The sequence below is a fragment of the Saccostrea echinata genome, unplaced genomic scaffold, assembly GCF_033153115.1.
Source record: "Saccostrea echinata isolate AGI-Se365-2 ecotype Australia unplaced genomic scaffold, CSIRO_AGI_Sech_v1 ptg000028l, whole genome shotgun sequence".
Taxonomy (NCBI): Eukaryota; Metazoa; Mollusca; class Bivalvia; order Ostreida; family Ostreidae; genus Saccostrea; species Saccostrea echinata.
The window spans coordinates 15,544,686-15,557,121 of NW_026889777.1; the positions used below are offsets into that span (position 1 = coordinate 15,544,686).

At 30.8% G+C, this 12,436-nt stretch overlaps 1 protein-coding gene across 5 annotated transcripts in view; it reads left to right on the forward strand.

Annotated features, from left to right (window-relative positions):
• LOC133194171 (rho GTPase-activating protein 15-like) overlaps positions 1 to 12,436 on the forward strand; it is a 43,860-nt gene that overhangs the window by 14,095 nt on the left and 17,329 nt on the right. For 2 of the 5 annotated variants that reach the window (XM_061330169.1, XM_061330170.1), the window contains exons 2-5: positions 746 to 973; positions 5,490 to 5,621; positions 6,977 to 7,057; positions 10,488 to 10,697. In XM_061330169.1, the coding sequence (XP_061186153.1) occupies positions 746 to 973; positions 5,490 to 5,621; positions 6,977 to 7,057; positions 10,488 to 10,697 (651 nt within the window). The remainder of the gene's footprint in view (positions 1 to 745; positions 974 to 5,489; positions 5,622 to 6,976; positions 7,058 to 10,487; positions 10,698 to 12,436) is intronic. The other 3 variants (XM_061330172.1, XM_061330174.1, XM_061330171.1) reach the window with 3 other exon arrangements.

The window sequence follows — 12,436 nt, forward strand, 5'->3', positions numbered from 1 at the left end:
TTGAAATCCAAATGCGACTACAACATGTACAAGTATGAATTGTTGAGATGAGGAAATTAAGACCTATATTTATGTACATAATTAAAAAAATTATTCACAGCAAGAACTATTCACAATTGAAAAAAAAAAACTTCCAAAACTCGCTGATATTTCTGTCACACAAATGAAAGTTGGTTTAGTTTACAGTATGTATATTTTGACTGCTTTACAAACTATGCCATTATAACAGAGTACTGCTAGAATAATTACATATATTTATTAGAGTTTTCTTCCCATGAAAGTCTGATGTAAACATAACAGTTTTGCTTCATGATTTGGAAATATCTTTATGGTTTTACGTGTAACAGAAAAGACGTGTGATGTTTACAATTTCTTGTAAAATGCCTACATTGGGATGTATTGTAATGCATTTTAATAGTTAAAAAAGTACAATGTACTTGCTGAAGAGATATATGCCCATAAGTACTAAAGTCCTTTTGTTCCAATGTACAAGTCACTACAAAGGTGCTTTATTGTACTGCAAATCACTTTTTATTCACGAGAACTTTATTTTCGTGTATTTACCTGAGACCATCTCCTCATGAAAATTTCATTTTTGTAGATAATTATACTAGAGATTTTATATGCCATATAACTATCCCATGAAAATTAGGTTTCAGGAAAATTATGATGATCTACAGTATATTATAAATGTAATGCTCACACACATAAACATGTATAAATGTATTTCCATGTTTGATTTTAGGAGAGAATCCAAGAGGACCTTTATGCCAACGTTACGGAGATCCATTCAGGGGACACAATCAAAACCCCTGATTCACCACCCCCCTCAACAGAGGGGAATTACTTAAAGACACTTTTGGGGGTATGGGATAGTTTTCTGGACCCTGTCACGAAGCGAATCTACTACGTTAATAGGGAAACACATGAAAGAACATATAAACCTCCACGTCCCGCAGACAGGCAAAAACAGGTGAGCAAAACAGCCCCATTAACACCCTTAATAAATTACAAATGACTACTATTTTGTACATATGGTCACAGAGAATTTGCTTTGGAATGATAGAAGAGTTTAGACTGACATAACTCCCACCATAATTACACCTCAATAAAGTCCAATTAAAGTATATTATGGCAGGTTATGTGAATTACTAGACAGTAAATATTGCAAGTCAGTTTTATCTGCTACCATTCCTACAAACTTTTGGCTGCATCACGTAGAATTTGCTCATTCTCATTAATATTTATTTTCTCAGATTTCAAATGTTATTGACCATGCAGTGATACATTCTTCTGGGAATGAAAACTTTTGCCATGTCTTGTTTAGCAGTTGTCCATAGTTTTGGATGTAAAATGTGTATTGAATAATATGTAAAGATTTGTGTATTTCCCCTTCCTTAAATTTGAAGAGTGTCATCCTTGGTCCAAATTTCCTCATTCGGTGTGAAAAACTGTTCAGCTTATTTACACTTTTGTATGCCTAGCTATTTGACTGTCCTCAATTCATGTTATTATATACCAATTCAAATACAGTCAAACCTTGTTATCTCGAACTTCAGGGGACCAAGAAAATACTTCGAGATATCCAAGGATTCGAGATATCCATCTTTTGAAAGTAATTCAGCTATAGATTTCTGTTTTTTTAATATTTGAAAGAATGACTCTAGACTGCACCCAAACTCCCAAAAATGATGGTGCCCATTTATTAGCAATTTTCTGGCTCAGAGGAGAGGGACTTAGGGAACCTCTCCTAGACCCTCCTCTGCACCCTCCTTCTCAAGAAACCTGTGATAGCCTTAAAGATCTGAATTCAGATAAATGCATAAATCTTAAAAGTTTGCTAAATTTGAGTTGCAGCAAAACACGTTGTTTCTTAATTATTATTCTGCTGTATGACTTGATATAGCAGAGATAATTACACCTGGTACCTTATCTTGCCTATATTAGTCAGACTTTGGGGAGTTAAATCTTGGTTCAAAACTCTTATATATAACTAATTATAAGTTAGTCCCTGAAACATTGTCATTTTTCTGGACAATATGATGAAATTAAGTACAGTATTTTCTTAACAATCTGAACGATTATTATTGCCAAAAGTTGGACATATCAAATATTGATGTACCCAAAATAGAATATATATGTGAAATTAGCAACCGATTCTGGCGAAAAATTATACCAACTTATAAAATTCTTCCCAAAAATCGGAAAAAATACATCTAACTTATGTGAATAAGGTTCTTAGAACTAAGTAGGGCTAGAACAATATGTTAGCCTGGCTGCTAGTTGTACTAGCAAAAATATGTTAAGTGCCAATTAATAATTAATGATAGTCACCTTAGTAATGTATTACTTTGCATCAATTGTTATACAACCTGGAGTTGTTTTTCGGAGTCCATTTTAGGGAATTAAAATGCTTATTTATATGATTGTATACTTTTTTGCTTGACTTCACCAAACTTGTTCTGAACTTTTTCTTGTTTTTTAAGGATATTTGTATAAAAAAATTGGCAACTAGCAGGTAGTTAAATGATCATTCAAGAGAGCTAGATATCTAAGTTAAGGATAGGTTTTCCACTACCCATTTGAAAGCAGCCAAGTCATCTCATTCAAAAGATTAAAATTTAAAATCTGTTGAGTTCACTTTGAATTAAATGAATTTTAATAGACAATTCAATGTGGTCTTATTATACCAGCTTCAAGGGTTTGAGCAAGATAATTTTAGAGACATCTCTGATATGGGAAACTAGAAAAAATTGAAAAAAAAATATACAATAATGTTTTATTTTATTGTTGAAATGTAATCACACATTGTTAAGCCCATTTAGCAATGTTTTGATTTTACTATCTTAATGTAGGAAATCTCAGATTATGTGAATCCATATAGCTTTGTCCAAGAGCATTATGTTCATAGAAGGGTAAGATGTGAAGTTTGTCATATTATTTTGTATTGTACGTGAAATCAATTTTATTTCTGGAGAGCTGTTTTCTATGAATACATTAAATCTATTGTTAACATATTTTGAGTGAGTATATATCAGGTGTTTTAAATGATTGACAAGTATGAATAATGAATTCTTCTCAGTATACAAGAATATTGAGCCAATCCATGAAGTGTTATTGATTTCACAGTGTTTTATTATTACCGTAGCATTAAAATTCAGTTACATGTGGTATTTCAATATTTTAAAAGTAACTATATTGTATACAGGGAAATTTTCACCCCAATTTTATTTTCACCCCATTTGCCCTACTCTCAGTTGGGTGAATTTAAAATGGGACTAATTCAAAGAACACTGTCTATTAATTTCTTTAAAAAAAACTGTGACTTGTCGAATATAGAATGAGACAAAATTGTTTGCAAGTGTGAAAGGGCGAATATAACCCTGTATACAGTATGCTTACTTATATACATGTACATTTAAATACTATGCTAAATATTCATATATGAGTAAGATTATCTTTTTTTTTCTTTTAATTAAAAAATATTTGAAACCTGTGATTCACATTTTAAATGATTGTTATAGTGAATGTAACAAGGTCAGAAATCTGAGCACTAATTTATTAGCAATGTTCAGAGATACTCTCATAAAGTAATCTGAGAATATTATTGGTTGCGATACTGTAGATTTTTATATACCCAACTGTGTATCACTCAGTTTTACTGTTGATTTCATGCAATCTTGTGACCATGTGATCCAACTTTCCAGATCACCACACTTTGGCTTTTCTGAATCCATATCAGGGGCACCCCTCTCTGAAACTGATGATGTAGTACACAGTAAACATGACATTTTTTCTTGCATATCAAATAGTTCCTTAAAAAATGTTTTGTTTTATGGATAAAAGTTGTATAATTGATCCCAAAAGTTTTCTTTTATCATATTTTGCGAATTATAGAGGGGTATACAATAAATTTATCATTATATCAGTAACTTGATCTGAAGAACCAAATCATGTACATGTTGTTGACAGGCACGGATCATCAGATCAAACTTCCCATCTCCTTTGATGTGATGATCCGCACCTGTCAACTTGACGTGATATGGCTCTTTGGATCAAGTTACTGATTAATACTTGTAATATATATTTCTAAAACATAACATGAGGAATTTATTAATTGTGTAATTTTGCAAGAATCACCACTTGCAGAAAAAATACTTCTAGGCTAAGCTTTGAAATACACGTACAAAATCATGATTAACAGTCCACTCAAGAATATATGATATGTCCTCACAATTTGACCTGCAGGTCATGATGATTGGTGATACTGAAGACTTAAAATAAGGATCCTATTTTCTTCTTGACCAAGGATTGGCATTGTATACATTTCATGAAATTAAATGATTGTACTAAGATTTGGTTGTTACATACGGTCTCATGTTATATGATCTTTACAACATGTACATCTTTGACAATAATAAATTAATAATTAAATCATCGTTGATAAAATTATGCAAACTGCATGTACAATGTAGAATATACATACCGGTATTAAATATTTTATGTTTAAAGATCTTGAAAATGTATCTCCTATCTATATACTGATGTTACACTGTAAACTTCAGCATTAATTAGATGATTTTTAGGCCCTGAGATTGAAGATCGGGGGGCATATTGTTTTTGTCCTGTCTGACCGTCTGTCTGTCTGTATTTCTGTCATAAACTTTAACCTTATGTAGCATCCAAATAACTTTTGAACCACAGAATTAAGAGATTTTATATTTGACAGAGTTTGAAATGTACCAGGTGTTTGAGAGGTTTAATGTTTGTCAACACATTTTTAACTTGCTCATATTTCTGAAGAAAAAATTATAAAATAATTCAATCAAATTTAAATGGTCAGTATTTTAGACATTTTGGAAAGACTTCTATAAATAGTGCACACATTGTTTTGAAGGCTCCACGTGAGGTAAATTTCAGTCATATAAGGTAAAAATGGTAAAAAATTGATGTTCAAGCTAGTACTTAATGCTTCTGATCTAAATCATTATTCATCTCTCCATTTCGGATGTCTTAATTTGTTGCTGACCAATGTAATTATACTATTTTGAAATTGTCAATCAATTTATTTTGAAATGTTGTACATTGACTATTTAAAGACTTTTTATGCAGGTCATCTTGTCAGGAGCATTTTTACCTTTATAAAATTTTATTTCCAAAACTGCTCTTTAGCAATATTTTTGCCATTCTTTTCAAATATTGCAGCTATAGGGACGAGGGCCCTTGCTTTTTGCTTCTGATCTAAATACATTTCCAAATGTATGGCTATATATTACATCATGCAAAATGCTTCATTTTGCCTGGAGCATTTTAACCATACCAAAATTTTGTTACCTTGACATTACTTATGACCTTAACCTGACAACTCTCAATTTTGCAATACATGTATATAAATACAGTATAACCCTCAGAATGACATTGATGTGTTAAAGACATGCTTCTAGTTCATCAGTTGGAACTGTTAATCAGTACAAACTTTGCAATTTTAGGTTGAAGCCTTGAACAGTAGGAAGGTCAGTCTACCTGAAATCCTCGTAAACAATGATACCGTGCCTAGTGGATGGCGAGTGGAAGACAGTGCTGCGGGGAAAATATTCGTTAACTCTGCCACAAATGAGAAGGTTATTGAGAGTTCTATTATTAGTTGCCTGTTCTAGTAGTAGTCAGTAGTGATAATAAATATAATAGGGTGTAGTTTCTCTAATTGTAGGTTTAATAGTTTGTGGTTCTGAATAATTAGAATTAATTGGCCTAATACATGAAAATAAGTGTATAAGTTGTATCTTATGTTTTCAGAAGGATTCAAGACACATAGTAATATTTCATTAAAATAAAACAAAAAAATTTTGATATTAAAAAATAATCATACTTTGACTTGAATGCTAAATAATGCATATTAATAGCAAACAACCACTTATTAATCAAAATATATAATTTTACATCCTCAATGAAGTACAGTGTATATGCTTGTAAAAATGAAGTATGGATGATTCTATTTCAGTAATATATCAATAGTTGATGTTTTATATTATTGACCCCCTCCAATTTCCCTGATACACTTTTTTTTAAAATTGTGGTTAAGTTCATTGCTTCCTTCTATGTATCAAAGCCGTTTTTTTAGTGCTTTTTTATGCATTACTTTGAGTGTCTTGGCTTTGTTTATATGCTTATATGCACATTTGTAGTGGTCTTATAATTGCTATTTCATGCATCAATCACTAGAATTATGGAAATATTGCAGCATTTTTATTTTATTATTACTGTTCAAAGACTAGAAGAGCTTAGTACATATATATGCATTGGTAAGGTGTAGATCATCAATGGTTGAACTGTGTTGCCCTAGTTACTGAAAATGGAAATTTATATATTAATGTAAAATTCTTCAAAACAATACATCTCCTACAATTTTGGTTTTGATTTCGATAAAACTTTGTGCACAGTCATGTAGACTTTATCAAGACACTTAATTCTGTTTATCATTATTTTTTTATTTTGGTGTTTCAGTCCAAGTGTAACTCTTCTTGTCCACTTTTACAGAACACACCAGTAGAGCTACAGCTTCATCAGAGACTTTATTTTCCTTTTGATCCTAAATTATGGGACATATATAAATAAAAGTTTTATAGATATTTAGATTCCATTAGGAAAAAAGATCGCGACATGGAAGAAATTTTACTTCAGTGATTAATTCAGTAGTTAAAGTCAAATAAAATTATTCAGTTTAGAGAGTAAGAAGAAAAGCATAAGTTTGATGCTTTATGGAGTAAAAATAAAAATACAAATTTTCAGAGATAACTGCTAAAAGGGATTTCAAATCTTTAATTGTGGAAGAGAGTTATTTTAAATGAAAAGTTAAACTTTCAGTTTTCAGCTGATTATAATAGTAGATGTAGTGTAGAGATTTTGTGTTTTTGTTGCACCCCCTTAATATCTCTGTTCATAATCACATCTTCTCTACTTTATGCATGTGTCATAGTGGGCCTCAAAAGTCAACGAAGACGGTCAGCGGTATTACTTCAAAATTGACGGTGATGAGTCTGCCTGGGAACTCCCGAAGGTGTGTGCATGGTCTATATATAAGTACTGCATGTATTCCACCATAATCATGATGACCAATTGACCATTGATTGTAGTCTTGGTCATGGGATCTCAGTTACTGCATCTAGTTATGTTAGGATTTAGCTCACCTGCATCAGTCTTGCAATGTTTTGATATCTTTCATACATCAATTGATATGCATGCTCAGAGTGTTGTGGGAAAATGTATCACATTTCCTACTTTTTCTCGAAAACCAATGGACCTATTTCAATTGACCTTATCTGAAAGTATTTTTGCATGAAGTGATTGAAATTTGTTGAAATAAAGTGTCATACTTTTTAAAAAGAAATAATGTATAAATACAAAGAAAATTCTCATGACCCTAAACCAGAAAAGACAACTTGATTTTTTTTCTGTCCATAATTTCATTGTTCACACCTGTTTCACAAAGCCTGGACGGACCCAACTATGTTGGGCTTATAAGTGAATTGGAAGATTGGCTCTTCACTTTAACATTTGTATGTTAAGACTTAACCATCATCTTATTTTTGCATCCCAAACAATTATAGACTCCTGTGTAGATTTGTATTGAACATTCATAAAGGACAAGATAGGCTAAGACACCCTTTTGGCCCCTGGTTTGGGGTGTCTTTTAGAATGATGCCACAGTTTATCAATATAAACCTGTTGCCACCAATGTCTTCAAATGAGTATTGGTTCTAAATTATGGGATACCCAGAGGTCACAGGAAGGTCAGAAAATATGTCAATTTCCGAATTTTCTCATTTTTACGCGAATTTCCATCGATTTTACACCACATTTTGTTTCAGAAAACATAGAGCACAAGCTTGCCTATCTACCAAATTTATATATTTCATACACTAGTATCAGATGCATCTTGTGTATAAAAATCTCAGATAGGCAAGCTTGTGCTCTATGTTTCCCGAAGTGAAAAGTATCTCAAATTTGACAAATTTCCAACAGAATTGAGGAAATTCGGGAAAATGTCCTACTTCTGCACCCTCTTGTGGCCTCTGTGTAAGTTTTGAATCAAAATTAGAGCTTGTTTTAAAACAAGCATTGTTTTGAGTTCTTAACTACGAACTATCACAATTTTAACTGAAACTGATTTTTACATCAAATAAGGGGCCTATTTGGCCGTTACCATACCTTGTCCTTTGCATTTACCAACCAAAGACCTCATGAAAATGATGTGCTACACTTATTTGTAAAGCAAAATCTCATGGTCACAAAATAAAAATGTCACACATTTTGTGTGGTTTGCAAAACTTTGATTTCTATAAATAAGAGGTAACAGAGAACATTATTCCAAGGTCAAGGTCAGAAAGGAAGGAACTTGTATTCTATTTATATATAATTAAAATTATTTGTTATATAAGTGAAAAACATTCATCACAGGTTCAGACTATTTCAAGATTCAGTGACATATTCAGAGTATTATAACCAGGAAGTTTCTGTTATAAATATATACAATGTATTTTATTGTTGCAAAGGATACGTGCTCTTCTGTTTATTTGTCAGATTATTCATATTAGAATAACAGAACATGTATAGTATGACAATTGTTTGTAACTAAGCCCATCATATGCTTTTAGAAATATTAATTTAAAAAAAATTGAAATAATGTTTGCTAGCTTGAGATCCTTGGTAAATTGTAAATTTAGCTACAGTCCTAGGGACTCTAGTTGAGACTGCAGGCTTTTTTAAATTTGAGTGTGCAAATGTATCTTGTATCCAGGTTCTTTAGATTCCAACATTGTCTCCTTGCTTAATTATCTAGAGTGTGCTTCTTTAGCTCTTCTTCTGTATAGCAAAGCTACAAAACAATCAATTTAGACAATTTAGGTATCTCAAAACATTTATATAATAAATAGTAGTGATTCTCATGATCAGCATTTAGTATTTACTTCAACATCCCACTTATCCACACATTGTCAGTATAGCTAGATAAGCATCAAAATTATTTTTCAGATATGAATCTTTAAATCATAATTTATGTATTACCAGGAAAACACTTTAATTACTTTATTCTATATATGTATAATCATTATATATGGAATTATGTGTTGAAGAAATCCACTACCAGAGTATTTAACTCTCAAACTTTCATTTTTATTCTTTTTACATACTAGGATATGCTAAATTGTTCATGTTATAGGACTTATTTTTCATTGTTTACTAGAATATTGAAAAGATATCACATCATGCAGTTAGTTTTTCTCTTAGTTGTTCTAAGTAAATCAAATGTCTAGGAAACTAACATACAATTTTGGTCTTGGTCATACATGTATGCCCTTTTGTAAAACTGAGGATCAATCGATTACAAGTCTTTAGTCTTTACAAACGAATTTTTAGTGAAATTTCTTTGTAAATCATCTAAACTTTCAAAAAGTTTTATTTTTTATGGAGGATGCATGGCATCTTAATTTCATATGTATGTCAACACCTTATTTCTTGTACATAATTGAAAAAGACATTTCAAAAACATTTCTTTATCATTTTGTATCATGGGATTTACTAATGTGTACAAATTGTGAAAAGTAATGTGGATCAAATTCTTTATTAAATCTAAATTTTCAGGGTTTTTTTCCCACACATATTTGTATTTTCATGATAAAATTTCTATGCCTCTTGTATTGCCAAATGTCCCATATTTCTAACAAACCAGACCAATGTCCCAAGAAACGTTTTGGTGTAGAATTAAGTGAAGGTATTAATTTTAGGTGTTCAAAATAGGATGATGATAAACTTATGCTTATAAAATTTTTCAGCTTTATATTTAAGTAGACAGATGTAAAATAATTGACCGAAAGCACAAAAAATTGATATAAAATAACAAATTGAATTAAAAGTAATTTTTAATAGTGAAGAAAAACTTAGTTTCATCAAATAAATGTTGAATTATACCCTCTCTGTTTGTTGATCAAAGCTGAGGTAGCGTCTGGGGAAAATTTTACAGGACTCTCACATTGGGCAGAGTGTGTAAAAATTGGGAAAATTAGCAATCCTCTAGGGAATTTTGGAAAAATGATTTTTATACATTGAGTTTCTGGTGTTTGTTACTTAACCTTTTTCTGTATAGAAGAATATGAATAACTAGTTCAGTTATTACATATTACATATCTAACTGTAATGTTCTTAAATCTTGGGGGAAAATGACTAATGGAAAAATCAACACATTCAGTTAGAAAAAAATTTCCTTTTTTGAATTGGGGATGGGCTCCAAATATAGACAATTTAAAGCCCTGAATATATATATGCATATTCTAATATTTTGTTGAAATGTTGCCAAGACTAATCCTCCAGAAAAAAAAGAGTTGCTGAATCTTCGTTAATGCATGCTTATAGTTTTTAACAATGTGCATTATCATTTTAATTGACTAAATGACTAATCAGAACATTTTTCTCTGTTTATGCTTTTTTTACAGATTGATGAACCAAGTAGTCCGCCCCCTGTTGGGCCCCCTCCTACACGTTCCCCTAGCAGGTCCCCCCGAATGGCACGATCGGTAAAAGCCCAATCCTTGATCATTGGGAACAAAATTAACTTTCAGCCCTATATGCCTACCATACATGCATCTGCACAAATTCCAAAGTCGCAAACTTTGCCTGCCAACATGTCTACCCCTCTCATAATGGTATGTTGTCATGGTGACAAGGGTGGACTAATTGAGAAAAATTCTCCATTTTACTTGTTAATGATTTGCTTTTAATGCATTGAAAACCAGCCTTTCATTTTCTAAGTTAAAAATTGTTCAGATTTTAGTTGTTTTAAATTTCTCCTTAGTTTGTTTTAAACTGGCCATTATGTATATGCATGAAACCAGGAAAACTTTTCTTTATCCATTTGTTGGTTGGTTAACTTATCATCCCTTTGTTTTTCCTTTGCTGATATTATACTTAATTATATTGGCTTTCTTTTCATTTCAGCTTTTTACATGTTGAGCATACATTTTTGTGAAATAATATTTTTTATGGAATTCTGTAAAAATTTTTCTCAATCAGACTTTGATAATACACTGTGTCTAAATCAGTTACTTTACGTTTCTTTTCTACTCAGATCTTGACTTTGATAAACTTTAACTGGAAATGTTTTGTCCATTTTGTTGCAAGAGCAGTTGATTGCATCCACTAAATTTCATTTTAATTCCACATCTAAATAAAGTAACTTTTAAGAGCTAGTTTATTAAGATGTAGATTAAATTAAATTAAAATAAATTAGATTTGAATTAAATTAAAAAGTAAAATAAAATTTAATATCCTTGGAACCTTAAGCTTTAAGAATTATGTCCGAAAATAACTCCTTAAATGCATGTCAACATGTAGATCAGATGATGTCTTTAAGTTAATTTTCTATAAATTAAATATAAATGTTCAGCAGGGAAACTGGAATTTAAAATTGGTGTTAGACATAATAAATCCAAGAAGCATTTAGTAGAACTTAATTAAGTTCCCTTGACTGTAACTGCACACCAAAGAGTTCTGATTATGTGGAATTTTTATGTAGTTAAGAGTAATCTGCCCATAGATCTAAAATAAATAAATTGAAATCTAAAGTTTATCAATCAATTTTTAATCAATTCAAGCATTTTTAACATTTTTGATAGGCCAAGATAAATCAATTGAACACTTCATCTGCATTTTTCCCCTCTTGGGTAAACAACAGTGATTTCTGCTCATCAAAACTTTGTTGACTGAGAACATTTTTCCAGGGGGTACATGTAAAAGCTAGGCACCCTATGTTGAAAATAATATAAATAAGCTCAGTATTTTCCCCTGTATACAATATAATTTTCTCAGTGTCTCAGTGTGAGAGAGTCCTCAAGGTCACAGGCAATCAAAAAGAAATTGTAAATACATATACAGAACAAACGTAAAAAAGCGACCATAGGATTTAATTCTTTTAAAAATGTCACCAGAGGCTGTGAAAAGAAGCTTAATCATAAAAGTTTTGAATTTTTATAATAATAACTTACCTGATGAGGAAATTCTGAATATGTGATTTGTATTTCATATCCGTATCCTAGGAAAGTTACCATGACAATAAACTGTGTATGAAGGTCATTATTTATCCATGAATAACAGTTTGTCATAAATTTAAATTTAATACTAGAGATAAATGTAACCCATTTCACAGGTATTTGAATTGAGTTGCTAATAATAATTGAATTAAATGTTGATTAAAACGTAATTATTTATCTTTTATATTCTTAAAATAACCAAAGTTTAAATTTTTATTCAAAATGCTAAATGCAAAATAACTTAAAATACAAATTAGACCATTGAATTAAAAGAAAATATGATGTATCAAAATTTATTAATTATTTTTTTTTATTTAAAAAGAAGAAATTTTTTGCTTTTTAAAATCGTATTTTTG